This window comes from Amblyomma maculatum, chromosome 4 (genome assembly GCF_055883805.1).
Source record: "Amblyomma maculatum isolate TAMU_Amacu chromosome 4, ASM5588380v1, whole genome shotgun sequence".
NCBI lineage: Eukaryota > Metazoa > Arthropoda > Arachnida > Ixodida > Ixodidae > Amblyomma > Amblyomma maculatum.
In genome coordinates this window covers 139,861,955-139,880,436 of record NC_139347.1, presented here as the reverse complement: position 1 = coordinate 139,880,436, position 18,482 = coordinate 139,861,955, and the positions used below count along the sequence as shown (strand labels likewise).

General features: G+C 46.4%; 1 protein-coding gene across 2 annotated transcripts in view; it reads right to left on the bottom strand.

Annotated features, from left to right (window-relative positions):
• Positions 1–1,908: 1,908 nt before the first annotated feature.
• Positions 1,909–18,482, bottom strand: part of LOC146193177 (DNA mismatch repair protein Msh6-like) — a 115,742-nt gene continuing 99,168 nt past the window's right edge. For both annotated transcript variants that reach the window (XM_084602592.1, XM_084602593.1), the window contains exons 29-31: positions 10,755–10,909; positions 7,084–7,218; positions 1,909–2,066 (exon numbers count right to left, since the gene is read on the bottom strand). In XM_084602592.1, coding sequence (XP_084458718.1) covers positions 1,998–2,066; positions 7,084–7,218; positions 10,755–10,909 — 359 coding nt within the window. In that variant the 3' untranslated portion in view covers positions 1,909–1,997. The remainder of the gene's footprint in view (positions 2,067–7,083; positions 7,219–10,754; positions 10,910–18,482) is intronic.

Genomic DNA, 18,482 nt, shown 5'->3' with positions numbered 1-18,482 from the left:
ATCCCATGCAAAGTCTATACAAGTGGCAGAGTTTTATCACAATTAAGAGACATCACCCTTGTTTGGATGCCAGCCCACGCAGGTGTGCCCTGAAAGCAGGCGGCACACAAACTAGCCCGAAATCTCGCACACTGGGCTGATTAACTATAGCGAAATAACAATACACTACAGGCTGAGCAGGAAGGTCCTATCGCCTTGATATCACCACCAGACTCCACGTTAGGCAAAGAAGAAACAGCAGCATGGAGAAAGCTACAGACAAATACATACCCGAACCCAGTTCTGGTCAACCATATATGGCCGGAAATACGATCAGACCTATGTTCATTATGTAAGAAAAGGGGATCACGATCATAAAATATGGGAATGTGCAAAGTCGCCAGGCAAGGCTAAAAATATAACTAAAGACACCTGCAGATCCCTCTGCGAAGCTCAGGCCAAAGAGAAATTGTTCGACTGGCTGAAGATGCCGCCGAGGTCCAAGAACTATAGAGGCTTGCAACTAAGATGACTGTCCCACCTTCCGGGTGTAACCCCCGAAGAGCGGGATAGTCACTCTGTTGGACAAATAAAAGTTCTCTCTCTCTCTCTCTCTCGACACAGTTACTCTGCACACGCTAGGCGCCGGCACTGTAGAGGCTGCGTTCAGCACTCCGCGCGGCCGGTTCTTCATCCCTATAATATTGTTACACCACGTAGCGGCGCACTGAAAAGCAGCAGAAGCGGAGGAAGCGAGGTGCGCGCAGACTGATCCGGGTTTTCTGAGCAGTGTGCGTCCGTCCTTCATACGAAGTTCACCTGTATTAAAACCATTTCATCCGTTACATTTGGTGCTAGGCACTGGGTTAAAACGTTCTGGATCCGCCAGTACCTCGTTGCAGCCGTCATGTAGCAGGTTTGCCACCTTTATCTCCTCAACAGTATGTTTCAATGGCTACCACTCTCACGACGCAGACTCATGAACAGCTACCTGAAGAGACAACGCACCAACCACACCTTGACAACCATGCTGTCCATGTACGTCTCGTCTGACCATAGCAACTGGGATGTAGTGCTACCGTATGTGATGTATGCTTATAACACTGCAAATCATGAAGTTACTGGCTATTCTCTTTTCTATTTACTCTATGCAAGAACTCCCCACGTTTTCTTAGACACCATCTTCACATTTTCTCCCAACGACGATGCGTCTGTTTCTCGGATACTATGCCGTGCCGAAGAAGCTAGTCGTATAGCCCGTTTACGCACACTGGCTTCTGAAAGCCGCTCGAAAGAACACTACAATCTGCATCATCGTGCAGTTGCTTACCCCCCTAGAGACTCTGTCTGGCTTTGGATGCCTACTCGCAAGCGAGGATTCTATGAGAAGTTCCTCTGCAAGTACGAGGCCCCTTCGTCATGTTGGACCAACTGAATGACGTGAATTACGTTATCGCCAAAGTCACGACGGATGACCGCTGATCCCGCAAGACACAAGTTGTTCACGTGGCTCGCCTGAAGTGCTGCCATCTTCAATCTGCCTAATTTTCTCAAGGACGAGAATCGCTTGCCTGGGGGGAATTGTTATGCTGCGTAGCGGCGCACTGAGAAACAGCAGAAGCGGAGGAAGCAAGGCGCGCACAGACTGGTCCGGGTTTTCTGAGCCGTGTGCATCCGTCCTTCATACGAAGTTGACCTGTATCGCGGGACAAGTTCCTCATAAGTTGCAGAATGGTTAGGGGAAACAATACCGAATAATTCTTTTCAAACACTAGGCTGCCACAAGAAGAGGTAGATGGTCGGCTGTTGGAGACTTGATGGAGACTTGATGTAGAAAAATAGTATCTACCAAATGGAATAGTTGCGTGGAACTTCAAAACCCTCAAGGGCTCTGTTTTTCCGCTGTTATCAGGTGAGTTTCTAAAAATGATGAGTTTTTATGTGAAATGTTCACTTTATTATGAAAACAATCAAATTCAACACTTTGTACTAAGAAGGGGGGATACAGCTGCCAGAGATCAGTTGGCACGATGCATCTGGATGCGATCCTCCAGCTGTCTGGATTTCTCGAAGGCGCGTCTGATGACCTGCACAAAGAAGCTCTATTTTTGTAAAAGAACCAATATGGGTGTGCAAACACGAACGTTTCTTATTCCCTTCTCATGCAATTAAAAAACGTCTACAATTTCTGAATTCCACAGCAATCAAATATCGACATGCATCCACTGCAAAACCACGATACAGCAAAACTACAAGAAAGCGCCACAGAAGGATGCTGATGCTTGATATGCAAAGTGTCTCAGCTCCAGTACTCAGCACAAAAGCCAATCTATGGTATGGTTTGCGGAATACCAACCACATGCATGCAGATCAGACGATGTACTTAATACAGTTAAACCTCGATATAACGAAGTAGTAAAAATCGGCAGTTTACTTCATTATAATAAAATTTCGTTGTATCGAAATTCTGTGCCTAACATGCGGAAACATTACCTAAGCACTTGCCAGTTGTAAGGACTCTTTTTATTTCTTCTGAAAGTAATCCGTGACCTTTTGTGTCTGCTTAGCTATCAGATATGGCCTCCGGCTGCGTTCATAGGCCGCTCATAGGCATTCATGGGCTGCGTTCATAGTCTTCTTGCTGTCCTGTTAATTCGTGTAGCGCCGCAGCACGTCTATTGCGTCAGCACTTCACGGTTACTTGGGGCTTACGAAGTAGAGTTGTAGAGAATCGATGAATAGAGCAGAAAACAGTGTACAAACAGCTGCTGCGGCAACGCACCGGGAAACCAAAGCAAAGGAGAGTCGGAATCGACAAACCGAGCGGCAAGCAGCGCACAAACAACGCCTGGGGAAGCGGCGGCTGTGCAAGAACCATGCGAGAAAGGGATGACAGACGGGCGTGCACGCTCACGCATCAGCCTTCGCAGGCACGGGGAAGAACTTCTTTGAATCGTAGCAAAGGGGTGAGCAGAGCAGGAATTGGGGGTGGGGGAGATATGGAGCCGCTGCTCTCCTCTATTTGTGACAAAGCAAAAAGTGAAAGAGAGAAAAAAAAAAAAAAAAAAAAGCGGGAGGCGGGGGCGCGGTTACCCTAACGGCTTATCGCTTATCTCTTGCTTGTAGGGAGCGAATGCCACACGCCTCGTGAGGCCTGTCCGCGTGAGCCCAAGTCACATGCACTGGCAATGTTTTCCTTTTAGCCGTCGTCTTCACTGCAAAATTTTTGTCCTTCCGGGTAAAATTTGTCTGAAGATTTCGTTGTAATGAAATTACAGAAACATTTACTTTGTTATATCGAGGTAAAATATACATGGTTTTTGATAGGCATTATGTGATGTATTCCTTGTAACTTCATTATATCGAGGATTTTGTTATACTGAAGCTTGTTATACAGAGGTTTAACTGTATCAACACTGCCATAAGGCGTGTTTACATGACTGAGACAACTGGCATGTCGCATTGATGTGCAAAACGGTGTGGATTGAGACGAGTAGGTAGACATTCGCAGTGCCTATAAACTCTATTGCAGTGCGTTAGGAAGTCCATTAGCACGAGGTGGATGCACTAACTGAGCTCATCTCACTTCCTCCATGTGTTGTTCGGGTGTTTTTATTTGTGGTGTCTTAGAGAGTTTGCGCGCAACGCCTGCAGCAGTGACCGCATGAGAACTGAGTTGAAACCGCCACCTGACAATCTCAGCTTTTATTTGTAGGTGTGCAAGTGCTAGTCACACGTTATCGCTTTGACGGCCTTGCTAGCCGCTAATCTGGATGCGTGCAGACACCCTTTGCAGTTAGCTAATTAATATCCAACAGCAAAGCTGCTGATGTATGCAAGCGACAGTGTGCGGAAGAAAGAGCGTGAATGTTCGCCCATGCGGACAATACCGGGAAAATAAGCACTCAGCGCTGCATTTAAAAACAGGCGCGACAAAAATGGCAACTCTTACAAAGTAGTACAGCACCGGATCATAATGCCACACAGCAGGCGGCAGCCAAACAGAAAAAGCAAGCAAACAAACAAAAACATGTTCCCCCAGAATCACTGCCTTCGTTTTTAATGCGCAACACCGTGTGCCACCAACATCGCACCAGAAATAATGCACTACATGCAAATGCTGATACATCGCGTTACCATGATGTGCTATGAAATGCGATGTGCTATGTTGCCTCAAAACATGGCCATAGATTCTGGAGTCAAATTAACTTGCTTGTTGCCGTTTTTACATCAGCCTGGCTAAGGTAATGCTAGCGTCTAGCAAAGGCGCTAGCACTGAAGCACCTCCTCCTAGCAGTGTCAGTGTAAGCCCCATGATGCGTTCGTAAAGACCACATTTCTTGCTTTCTGCTTGCAGTAGACAGACTGTGTGCAATGATGACTGACAACACTGTGAACAGTGTACTTGGTTGCAGGGTTAGGTTACTAGCATCTGTCTACTTGAAGTCTTAAGATAATTGACCATGGGAAATTGGGTGGCAGACCTATAAGCAACGCTGACCTATTGGAGAGTCTAAGAGCAGCAGGTAGTATGCACATTATGCCTGCGCCAGCTGTATGCATCAGAACAAGTCATTAATTTGTATGCAGATTGGTCTCGCTAAAGAAATATCAAATTGCGTATCATTCATCTAGCTTGTTATATAATGATCACTTCCCCAGATAGCGCCACAGCAAACTTTTGATGATCTCTTAAGTGTGCGTCGCGCTGGAATCTGAAATTATAGGACTGCTTGCAGTTTGGTTTACTGCTAGTCAGTCAGGCCATAAACGAGTGTAGAAGCGATGACAATAACTGCTTTTTTGTTTCTCATCTCCGTCGTCTACAGACTCTGTCTTGTGGTCATACCGTTATGTTACTGTCTGCACCACACTGCCATCCCATGGGAAATTATAAAACAAAGTATAGTGGCAGGACGAAGCAGGGAATGGAAAGAAAGAGGAATAAAGGAGGTTGTATACCGTGACATGGTCCATAGGGTCACGAAGAGCCGGACACGACTGAACGACTGAACTGAATACACATTGATTCATATTTGGAGCCGACTTTTATTTTGGTCAGCAAGGGATATCAATGAGAGGTTAGACTTTTTAACTCGGTAATACAGTCAACTCTGGATGTCAAACAGTCAAAGAATCCCATGAAAATCCCATACAAAACTACATCACTACTGAATGCGTTTATTCAACTCCCATAAATGTTGGTGTATTGAATGCACAGCGAGCTCCTGCTGTTGACATGCAGAGCAGATCAGCAGTTTTGGACACCTGGGCCCGTGTTCCGAGTTTGCGTCATTATCGAAATGTCGCTATCTCAAGTGACCTCGAGTCATCTGATTGGTCGAAGCGCCGGAACCGTGTGTTGCCAATATGGAACCGAAAGACGTGGCAACATTACGTTCTGACGTTTGCACCAATCAGATGACTCGAGGCCAGGAAGATAGCGACACTTTCGATAACGAGGCAAACTCGGAATACAGGTCCTACTGGCCATGCTAGGCATGTGAAGACACCACAAAACTGAGACCTTATGAATGTGGCACGTGAATCATTGTAGCCTTATGTCTTCCAGTGCCATTTTTCACAAGACACTGTTGCCGCATGAAAAAGCCAGCATTCGGTACAATGCTAGCCAGGCAGTGAAGTTAATCTGGCTGAACGAAAGGTATAGTGACTCTCAGAGGCTTGCTTGTAAAAGCCAGCTGTACCTTCATCTCGAAGGAAGATTATTGTGTTTACACGTATAAAGTGAGCTGGTAACACAAGTGGTAGGTCTCATGCTAGGCAGCGGCTAGGCCTAGCAAGACACAGAGGTACAATGCCAGTTCGCCAGAGCGTAGCATGCCACTGCAGAATGTGCATCTCTAGTGTTGGTGCACGATATTCTTATTTCTAGGTTGCTTTTAATTCCATCCACCTTTGTGCTGTACATATCAAATTATTCTGATATTGATTATTATGATAATCAGTAATGTCATGTGGTCACAGCCTAGCCGTGCCAACCACCAATTACCACTTGCCACACCGGATTTTCTGAATGCAGCCTTTAACACTACTGCACTTAAGAAAATGTTTGGAGCGGAGCGAATATGAACCCAAAAATTTCTCACGGGAAGTGAGTATGGAATATTGTAGCTACCACTCCAGCGGATTGCCTTGCGTGGAGACTGCAATACTGCATGTCATCATCTCCAGCGATTTTCATCTGTGTGCAAACGACCTCACACATCGTACTCAGTTTAACGAAGTTAAGGCCTAATATCTTTGTATGATCCTTCAATATTATGTCACACGCCATACCCATTGTACTGGTCATGTGATTTTAATATTTCAGTGTAAGCTCCACAATCTTATTTTGCATAAAACTGCCAAAAGGAGGCTAAGTCAGGCTAAGTCAGTGTGTCACCAGTAGGGTGAGCAACTGTGTGAAGATACTGCCCATTGCATGGTGCACTGCCGTCCATGCAACTCAGATGTGTGTGTAATGACAGGTATGATGACGATGGAAAGGACCTTGTCGCTGGGGTAATATTTAGCTTGGCAACATAGCTTTAGTATTGAGCTCTGCTGCCAGACACTGCGTGCGTGATCTCGAGAGTAGTGCCATAGGAAGGAAGTCAGCACCAGAGGAAAGTGTTAGATGAAATCGCAACCACAGCTGTTCAGCATGTGTCACTGTAACACCGTTCACTGCAGGAAAAAGATCTCATTACTGCAAATTTCCTTGACCATACTTCTCCACCAGACTATCTGCCATAGCCAGCTAAGGCTGCCTTCTCTCCAAAATCATTTCACTACCTTAACAAACCATGGGTTACCTGTTCTTTGTGTTATATGTCCCACCCAAGTTTGTTTACAGCTTGACTATCATTAGTTAAGGTTGTTCCATATCCTCATGCTACACTTAACCTTCCTTGCTTTTCCTTTGCCTGCCACTTCTCCCTCTCCCTCCCTCTTCTCTAAACTTGAATGCACTTGAGTACAAGGCTTCATTTAATGCTGCCTAAGAAACACATGAAAAAGGAGGTAGCACATTTTTGCACAAGACGAGCACTGACCAACCAAGCAGCAGGCAAACAGAGAGAGAGAGAGATGGTGCCTTGCCTCCAGTGGGATGCCGGCCAATTTGGCAGCATTGAAGCCATAGCTTTTGGGGCAGGGGCCAGCTGCACACTTGTACAGGAACACAATGGTCTCCTCAGTTGGGTCCTCTTCGTTCTCATCCTCCACCATGCATGCCTGCGCACAAACAACCATCGCCAATGAAATGGGACTCCAAAGAAACTAGAGCCTGCATTAGTGCTGCGAGAAAAGGTGAGGACAAACAAGTAAAATGCGCGACATGCACAATGCACTTCCTCAATTGTCCTAGTCTCTCTCATGCTATTATGTTTGCTCATTAATGCATCAATTAATCCAGAACAAGGTATTTAATACCAAAGAGAAAAGTGCTCCATTCTGACTAAATCGGTTAAGGAATCTCACAGAATGACCACAGCAGAATCTCTATGCAAGCTTGCCACTATTATGCCACACGAATAACCTCAGCAAATGTTACAACGTCTACACATCTCCTGTGTCCATGCTTCCATGGGCTGTTGGCGGCCCCACTAGAAAACCAATATGGCTACCTGAGAAAGTCTAGTGCTGCGCATCTGCTGTACCACTTACCCTCCACCCAAAGCACTGTACAAAAACCTTCATTGTAAACCTGTTTTTAAAACGTACCGACATGCACAGCACCCTCACTCCCACTGTGACCACGCAACTGCTGGTTGTACATACATTGGCCAGCCCAATCTTTTTTTATTCAAAAGAGTCTGAAGAATGCCCAAAATTAACGAACAGTGAAAAATTCACGAACATAAAGAATCACTTTCTTGAGACTTGAGAAAAATGCACAAAAAAGAATCACAAATTGCTTTAATTCCTAGTCCCTACTGGCAAGCAACGGCAAGACCACCAAGCAATACGTTGCGACATGTGAAAAATGCCAACGACTTAAGGCACGCACCACCACGCTGGCCGGACCTTTACAACCCGTCAAGCCACCTACCTCACCTTTTGAAAAGATTGAAATTGACCTGCTCGGTCCTTTTCCAAAGACTGTGGAGGGCTGCCGCTGGGTTATCGTCTGCGTTGACTATCTTACTAGATACGCGGAGACCGCTGCTCTCACTACCGCAAAGGCTGCTGATGTTTCGTTTCTTTTGAATTCCGTTATTCTTCGCCATGGCGCACCCCGTGTTATTATAAGCGATCGTGGTCGGCAATTCACTGCTGATGTCGTAGAAGAAATGCTCCGGCTTTGTGGTTCACATTACCGACACTCGACACCGTATCATCCGCAAACCAACAGTCTCACCGAGCGCACCGACCGCACCTTGACAACCATGCTGTCCATGTACGTCTCGTCTGATCATCGCAACTGGGATTCAGTGCTACCGTATGTGACGTACGCTTACAACACTGCAAATCATGAAGTTACTGGCTATTCTCTTTTCTATTTACTCTATGCAAGAACTCCCCACGTTTTCTTAGACACCATCTTCCCACTTTCCCCCAACGACGATGCGTCTGTTTCCCAGATACTATGCCGTGCCGAAGAAGCCCGTCGTATAGCCCGCTTACGCACACTGGCTTCTCAAAGTCGCTCCAAAGAACACTACGATCTGCATCATCGTGCAGTTGCTTACCTCCTAGAGACTGCGTCTGGCTTTGAACGCCTATTCGCAAGCGAGGATTATATGAGAAGTTCCTCAGCAAGTACGATAGCCCCTTCGTAGTGTTGGACCAACTGAATGACGTGAATTACGTTATCGCCAAAGTCATGACGGATAACCGCCGATCCCGCAAGACACAAGTTGTTCACGTGGCTCGCATGAAGCGCTGCCATCTTCGATCTAGCTAATTTTCTCGAGGACGCCGGGGGGAATTGTTATGCCGCGTAGTGGCGCACTGAGCAGCTGCAGAAGAAGAAGCGGAGGAAGCGAGGCGCGCACAGACTGGTCTGGGTTTTCTGAGCCGTGTGCGTCCGTCCTTCATACGAAGTTCACCTGTATTAAAACCATTTCATCTGTTACAGTATTATACTTCATCTCACAAGTGGTTCGCAGCATTGTGGAGCCTACGGCTGTCTCAGCTGATCAGATCGCCATGCACTAAATAAATACGGCCCTCTGTGGGAGTCATCCCAAGGCTGTTGGCACCATCACTGGGGAGGAAAAGGAACCAGTCTGCAGTTGCTCCACATGGAACACTCAGCCAATTGGGCAGATGTCACATTTGCAAATGGTGGTACACACCTTCGCAGCAGGCCTGCACAGGGTTGTGTTCGTACAGACTTTCTCTGCTAATAAAACCAGGCAATGGTCGAATGCTTTTAGAGGAATTCCCCAAGGTGGAGTAAATTTTGTAAATAAGGGAGTCATTAATCCCTTATTACATAATTAAGGAATGAAATGTCCACTGCATTTTCAAAAGAAAAAGCTATGACTATCTAATTACTACAATAATTGTTTGAAAAACAGTTCTGACACAGATGAAGTACCCGAGGAACTAGTATTTGTCGTGCTCCCGCAGCCTTGACTGGAAGAGAGTTAGTTGTAGGTTGTGCAGTGATGCAAATAACTTCTGGGATGGACTATGGGTTGTTATTTCAGAATAATGCTTTTGCCACAATCTGCACTAAACTTGCCCACACCACACATCTGGAATGCCGAAATGTGCAATGTTTCCGTCATGCAGTGAGCATGCCAAAAGCAAATCCTGTGCTAGTATGCTGCATTGCATGACTGACATGCGAGACGAGTACAGTCCATCCCCCAAGAGTGACTATGAAGTCCAAGAGGCGGAGCTGTCATGAGCACGCATAGGAAGAAAGCAGAAGCGAGCAACCCCAATTATAGGCCGTATTCCTTAGCTGTGGCACTTATTTTATCCCATTATCAAGCTACACGTGTTATCAACGTTATCAAACGATAGGATTGAAAAGTGTGTCATTAATTTAATAATTTGAGCTGCAATAGCTCAAAATAAATCTTTAAGGGGCCTACTCAATACAAGATGGCGCTTTTCGCGCCAATAACAATCGTGCAGCTGGTTAGCTGTGGCAGTGATGGGTGTTCACCTGTGTTATACAGAAAAATCAAACTTCTGAGCCCCAATAATCCAAAATATTGTTCCTACGAGGTTCAGCAAAGCTTTACACTGGTCTAGTTGGTCTTGCATCATTCATAAAGTAGAGGTGCGATTAGAAAATGCAGAAAGGACAACACAAGACACAAGTGCAGACTAGTTGCAACTAAACTTCACTATCATCTATTTCAAAAGCATTTAAGGATGAGATCAAAACCAAGAAAATAGAAGCAAAAAGAAAAGCGAGAAACAACAAGCATATGACAGGCGTTACACCACCCTGCCTTTCTTTTCTGATAGGAACACCTCTTCTTTTTTTTTTTTTTTTTTCTTTTGAGCGTTCCTTCGGTTGTGTTGACTGGGAAAGAAAAGATGTGACGCCTGCCAAATGTTTGTTAAGGCGTTTCTTGCTTTTGGTTTCGTTTCTGTTTTCTTGTTTTTTTATCTCATCCTCACTGCTGTTGATAAAGGTGAAAATGAAGTTTAGTTGTAAGTAGTTTGTGTCTTGTGTCGTCTCTTCTGTACTCAGTTAGCGCACCTCTGTGTTATGATGGGGCTGAGATTTGTGGTGATTCTTCAATAAATTGTACGACAATTTGCACGTGCGCAGTTAGGGATGCTGCACGAATACTGCATACCATGTGTGCCAGGTGCACGGCTGGATGCTTCCGGAAGCTCTCCACCAGGTGGTGGTAGTGAGTGGAGAAGAGCGTCCGGCAGCAGATGGACTCAGCCAGCTCTTTGACCACCGCATGTGCCAACGCCATGCCATCATGGGTCGATGTGCCCCTGCCTGGAAAAGGTGATGCATCTCAATGTAGTAGCGTATACAGTTCCTGGTGATCTGCTGACACTGGAAGTGGAAGCCTGTCATACGTATCTGGCTGTGACAGTGCAGAGACAGTGGAAGTCATGCCACCTTCCACAAGATTAACATCAGGACTGCATCCTTCAAACTGACAATCATGTAAACTCACAAGGTACACTGCTAACTGGTGACCAATTTTTTAACCAACTCTAAGGTCATTGATGGAAGCCTGCTGTTTGGAAAGCTGTCTTCTCAGGTCTTCAGACACTTTTATGGGATGCTAAGAATAACAATAGTAGAGCAAATGCCACTGCCTAGACCCTGCCAGCATTCATAATGTATCAGACAGCTTTTCATCATGAACTGTAAGCTATGGCTTAAAAATTTAAACCTACATTTTTCAGGGCCACTATTCTTATCAAAAACCACTACTAATGATAAACTCAATCATCAAAACCCCCGAGCAACAAACTCACAAGACGATCACAGCACACAATAAAGTGTTACTACAGAGAAAGCTCATTAATTTGAACTTTAGAGGCCAGGAAATATTTGAATTATCGACTGAGCCTGAAAAAACTGTCAAGAAATATGAAGGTTATTGCATAAATTGTGAAACAGTGTCCTATGGTGTGGTGGAGATGAAGCATTGCAATAGGATGCACAAGCCATGTGGCATGCGCGCAAGCTCGAGTGGTGGCCCAACAGGTGAAGGAGCAGTGGTGTAAGTTGCCCAAAAGGGCGAAAGCTGATGTGCCACAAATACGAGATGGTACTGGCAGTTTGGGCCCACAGGCCTTCAACTGCCATCCCTACGCTTGAATACCCAGCATCCGGTTCTGCTGCCCTCCTACACACCTCGGATTTGTGACACGTCAAGCGGCCGTGGCGGCCGGGATTCAACCCCACATTCTTGGGCACAGCAGTCGCTGCCCTAAATGCTGTGCAATCACGACGAAGCTGTGCGAGGGTTGGCTGGCTGGTTTGTGCTGCTTTAACTGTGGAGTGGTGCAAAGTTCACGAAAATGTGTTGACGATTATAATACTTCCTAATGCGAAATTTGAGCGCAGCTCATCAGCTGTTTCACTCTTTCGATATATTGAGGCAAAAATTTCGAGCAAGGCATGTACAATCACAGACACCTTTTCTTATTTTACACACTTATTCCTTCAAGAAACACTCCACTAACAGTCCTTGACTGCCATGAAGGAAGCTTTGTGGTCGGAGAAATGAAGACAGCAATTAAGTTATCCGGAGATTGCGGGAGGCAGTGCGTGGGCCCATGGGAACGTCGTTGCACAGCGAAGAAATAGCAGCGACTGACTGATGCCGCTGACGTCGCTAGCGAGTCAAGACAACGCAGTTCTGCGTTTCGGCTTGGGATGCACGCACCGCGATCCGCTGATAGCGAGCTGGTGCTTCGACAACCGGAGAACTCCCTCACTGCCAGGCAGGAAGAGAGAGAGAAAGGGGAGGGGGGTACACTGGTTGGTGGCAGGATCGTGCAGGATCGAAGGAGCATGCGCTGCCCCAGCTGCGGAGCTGATTACAAGGACAACGTGAAACGCAAGAATGGGCAGCGAAGAGCTGCGCTCTAAAAAGGAAACAAAACTATGAGGCCAGAATGTTCTTGAAGACGGCTGTCCGCTCGTTGTCATGCCTACTGTCCCAACACATGAGAGCCGCACAGGGCACCGCTGCATTGAACGCAGGTTTTGAATTGGAATATTTCGACTACATATCTCTTATTCCACCGGTCATATCTGCACATAGCCACCACTGGAGGAGAACAAATCAGTGTGAGGACAGTAGCACCCTAATTAGCGAATGTCCGACGCCAAGCACTTGTTTGGATGCTGCAATGATCGAGCGGGCAGTTCAAGTTACACAGATATCCAAATGCTTATCCAAAATACAATCAGATTAGCCGCATGGAAATGCATAGGACGTCAGCTGAAAAAAAAAAAAAAAAAAAAAAAAAAAGAGAGAGAGAGACATACTATGTCGAAACATTTGCTAAGCAGGATTGTCACAGAGGGGTTCTCTCTACTGGGAGCCCTAGGGTTGGAATGCTACGGCAGATCCAACATAAGCAACGCTCTACGGCACCACTTCGCCGCTCCTGTGTGTCGTTGCTTCATCAGTTGGCGGCTACATTGGGATCGACACTCCAGCAAAGCATCGAAAACCTTCATAGTGCTGGTGTAGGCTTCCACTTCAAAATGTACGGTTAAGTTCACATAAGCAATGACGGGACAACAGAAGTTCTTTAAATTATATGGGAGTTCGAGTTATGCGAGTTCGAATTATCAAGGTTTTACTACTTGCTATAGCGAGTTTTACTGTAATTGACATGCAGGAGTCATGGATTTCGTTTGCTCACTTTTTGCATGACCACTTTAAAAAGTTGCATGCTGGTATGCTTTCCAATCAAACAGTGTACATTTCTATGCACATCCTTTTTCCTTTTTATGGTGCTTATTGGTCAAGTTTTCTTTAGTTTCAGCTGCAAGGACTATGCTGTGCATGGAAAGAAGACAGACAACAGTGATAGAAATTCAGAACTGAAGAATGAAGTTCACGTACAGAAGCCCCGAGTCTATTTTTTTTAAATCCTAAGCTTATACTATTAAAATCAATATTTGAAGGTTTTCTTTTTTTTTTTCTTTTTTCATGAATGCTATAGTGCCTAGAATACATTGACTAGTGTGCCGATTGTGGTCTCCCGGGTGGCACCGCGAGTGATGAATGCCAGTGGCCGCCGCCAGGAGCGCTGCAAACAGGGTGGGTAGCAGCTGCGCCGTTCGCAGCCTACCGCGCTCTCACATCGTCATCAAGAGGACTGCTCGCCCTGCATTTTAGCTCTTATTAAGTCGCAATTGAGACCCCACCTACAACTGAAGCCGCTGACTACAAGTTTCAGGGTGTGTTTTCAGTCTTGGACCGGAAGCGGCGCACATATTTAATGCTTCTCGCTTGCTAATGGTTTGGTTTGGTTTCTGGGGTTTAACGTCCCAAAGCGGCTCAAGCTATGAGAGACGCCGTAGTGGAGGACTCCGGAAATTTTGACCACCAGGGGTTCTTTCACTCACTTACTAAGGCTTCTGCGAAGTTAGCGCAACTTAAGAATCTCGGACATCCTGTGCTCAAAAAGGGAAACAAAACAAAAGGGAAATTTCTATTCTAACAACAATTAAAGCATAAGCATTTATTGCTCTAAAATGTATTTGTAATTTTTTGAACAAAGTGAAATGCTTCAGTTGTATTGACATGCATATATGGTTCTTTCTGTGCACTTGCTGACAAGTAAACATGTACGCGCAGTTTTATTTATCTACTGTATATATGAACAACACAGGAAACAAGGTCGCGCAACACACCTTTTATGTATATGTAATAAAGAACACAGGCAAGAAACAGAATTGCATGAACAGCAGAGCACATTTACTTATAGCAGCATATGGTTTAAGGTACATTGCGGCCTGTGATTGCACACCGGGCTTTGCCAAAGTCACCATCTTTTGAATGAACAGGCTGACGAAGTTTTTTTTTTTTTCTCAGATTCACCATATAGGCTCAAGACGCGGCCAGTTATGTTGTTGTTGTTGTTGTTGTGGCTGTAGGAAGAAAGAAAAGAAAATGCACGGCCTGCTACTGGCTCTGTAGCTGAGCCACCTCCGCTGCCTCGTGCGGACAGAAGAGAAAATAGACAAGAAAAAAAAAAAAACAAAAGGGAGAGAAAGACGCGCGCCGCAACAGCCGTCGTCTACCACCACCGAACCGGTGGCGGGTGCGATGACAGCCTACAACATATAAAAATCAGTGACTGGCTAGCCCTCGCCACAAGCGGCGTTGACCTACCGTCCCAGCCCCGTAGGGCCAGGAACTGCCACCCTTCACCACTTCCTCTCACACGGCCAGTTATTTACGGGGAAGCTCGTTGGCCAGTTCAGTTCAGTCGTTCAGTCGTGTCCGACTGTTCGTGACCCTATGGACCATGTCACGCCACGCTTTCCGGTCTCTCACTATCTTCCTAACATCACATAACTTCATCTGCAGTGCCTCGAGGATGCCATCTAACCATCGTGTTCGCTGCCTACCCCTTCTCCGGCGACCCTCAACCTTTCCCAACATCAAATCTTTCTCCAGCGACTCCTCTCTTCTCATCACATGACCAAAGTAGCTGAGCTTTAACTTTAGAATTTGACCCTCCAATGAGCAGTCAGGGTTTATGGTCGACAATATCGACTCATTTGATCTTCTGGCAGTCCAAGGAACTCTCAAGTCTTCGCCAGCACCACAATTCAAATGCGTCAATTCTTCGGCGGTCGGCCTTTTTCACAGTCCAACTCTCGCATCCATATATCACAACTGCAAAGATCATAGCACGAGTTATACGGATCTTGGTTGGCAGACTAATGTCTCTGCTCTTTACTAGGCGGTCAAGGCTAGCCACTGCTCTCTTTCCCAGAAGCAGGCGTCTCCTAATTTCATGGCTGCAGTCTCCTTCCGAGGTAATCTTGGAGCCCAAGAAGAGGAAATCTGTCACAGCTTCCACTTGTTGTCCATTGATGCTCCAGGACTTGATAAGACAAGACGCCATGATCTTTGTCTTTTTAATGTTCAGTTTAAGCCCAAACTTCTCACTCTCTTCTTGTACACGCATCAGAAGTCTCTTGAGTTCCATTTCACTTTCTGCCATTAAAGTGGTATCATCCACATATCTAAGGTTGTTGATACGTTTTCCAGCAATCTTCACTCCAGCTGAAGACTCGTCCAGACCGGCCTTCCTTATGATACACTCTGCATATAGGTTAAATAGGCAGGGCGACAGTATGCAGCCTTGCCTCGCTCCTTTCTCAATCCGAAACCAATCAGTAAGACTATGCCCAGTTCTGACTGTGGCCTCTTGCCCTTCATACAGGTTCCTGAGGAGACAGATGAGGTGAATTGGAACTCCCATCTCTTGGAGAGCTTGCCACAATCTGCTGTGATCTATGCAGTCAAACGCTTTCGCATAATCAATAAAGCAGAAGTAGATGGGTTTCTGGAACTCTCTTGCTTTTTCCATGATCCAGCGAAGGTTGGCAATTTGGTCTCTAGTTCATCTTGCACCCAGCTTGCACGTCCGGAAGCTCCCGATCCACATACTGCTGCAGCCTACCTTGGAGGATTTTCAACATCACCTTGCTAGCATGCGAAATAAGCGCGATCGTGCGGTAGTTGGAACAATCTTTGGCACTGCCTTTCTTTGGAATGGGGATGTAAACTGACCTCCTCCAATCCTGTGGCCACTGCAGGGTTGTCCAAATCTTCTAGAGACATAATGTATGCAGAATGTTAACAGCGTCATGGTTGAGGTTTTGAAGCAACTCAGCTGGAATGCCATAAATTCCGCTAGCTTTGTTCTTAGCTAGGCTGGCTAAGGCCCATTCAACTTCTCTTCAGGATGCCCGGCTCGAGATCAGTAATCACAACCGTCTTATGTTGGGTTTGCACATTCGGGGCCTTCTTGTACAGTTCTTCTGTGTATTCCTGCCACCTCTTCTTTAGAAGTGGCAGGTAATGCACCGCTTATGGTGAAACATGCGCCCAATATATAACTGCATCCATATGACAGAAATGTGTAGCGCAAAAGGACGAAGGACGCAGAAAAGGCACACAACACAGGCGCTGCATGCAGTGCCTGATTGTGTACATCTTCTTGTACTTCCTCCTTTTGCGCTACACTCTAATGTCATGGATCACCGTTACCGACTCGCCCAAGTTTCCACCCTTGTGAATATAACTAAAAAAAAATGTTTCTCGCAAACTAAACCAGTTTGCGTTTACCTTCCGTCATTACTATCGATGCTTGTTCCCATTCTGCAGAATGCATACGTAGCATCAGATGGCACAGTAAACATGAAATACGCACCTTGTTCTAGCGGTAGCCCCGTCTGCCAAAAAAGCAAGTCTTCTTTGTGCACCGCCGCTTTCTCTTTAGCATTTTTCTGTGCAGTTTAATGACAGGCGCTGGAGAAACAACACTCAGGAATTCGCTTAGCCATTGGCGACACAGTGAAAAAAGAAGGGATACAGGCGGGCACAGAATGCGCACACAAAACGCGAAAAAGAACCGATGCAATTGTTGCCGAGCAGCTAGAAGTGTGAAACGAACGACTCGCATGTGCAAGCACCTACAACGAAAATAAACTGCTGCACCTTTATGAACGCAAAAGACGCGCACAAGCAGGTTTAACATGCACGCACAACACCAACAGATTGCCGTCTTCTGAAGCGAGAAAACTGTGTTGTCTGCTCCGGTGGTACCCTCCCAACAAGCAGCGCCCTCTGTTGCTATCAATTGGTTTTCATTGAAAACGGCGCTATCCTCGCCCATAGGGAAGCGTGAGCACTCGTCACACTAGCCAGCATATTCTAGGCACTATAGTGAATATACAGTGGAACCTCGTGCTGATCGCCAAAGCGCACCCCTGCAGAAGTGGAGGCATGCTTCACTGCAACACAGCTGTGGATACTCTCGGTGCTTCGTCAAGGCATGACCGGACAGGAGGCAGCGTATAGTGGAGGCAATGGCATCAAAACATCTCCCACTCATAGCGGGCCAGTGCATGTCCTGCAACGCGACCACACTTGCTTCATGCCCTTGACGGGGTGATAGCGCGCAACATCGACCTTCACCGTTTAGTTTAACTGTGCGCCATGCCTTAGATGGTTATTGGGCATCTCAATTACCGTATCCAGTCATGTAATGAACCAACCCCTCACTTTTGCCTCTGTGCATTTAAAAAAAAATTTAGACATTAGAGCGTCCCGCCGCTTCACGCCATCGCCACCCACAGCGCATTTCTTGGCAGCGCGCCAAGATGCTGAGTACTAACAGACCACAGCATGTTTATCTTTTGACATTAGCTCCCGCGGTGGCATAGGGGTAAAACATCCGCATTGCATGCAAGAGGCCCGTGGTTTGAATTCTGGCGACGTGAAATTCTCCACCATATATATCTATTATATATTGTCACGCTACTGACGACGATGAAGGATTGTGATGGTGTGGCAGAAGAGGAGGAAGAAGCGTTGGTTTCTGGGCGCTAGTAGGCTTCATCTTGTTCCGCTACATCAGCACTGTAAATAAACACCCCTTCTTATTTCATCGTAACAATTTGGTGGAAGGTGCTACGTACGATCCCTACCTACAGCGCTGCAAGACCAACTGGAGCTTCGACGTAGTCGCCACATCGCTGGACTGCCACCATTCACGACCATCATGGACCACACTGACTCAAACCATGCAAGCCGCGACGCTGCAAGCCAGGCTGGTCTCCGCACTGTGATGATGCCTTCGCGACACTCCGCCACCTTCTGACGACTCCGCCAATCCTGCGTCATTTCGACCCTTCTTCTCCAGCGGAAATCCACACTGATGCCAGCAGCGTCGGCCTCGGCGTAGTACTTGCTCAGCGGAAGTCTGGCTTTGATGAGTACGTTGTTGCTTACGCAAGTCAGACCCTAACAAAAGCTGAAGCGAACTATTCCGTCACCGAGAAAGAGTGT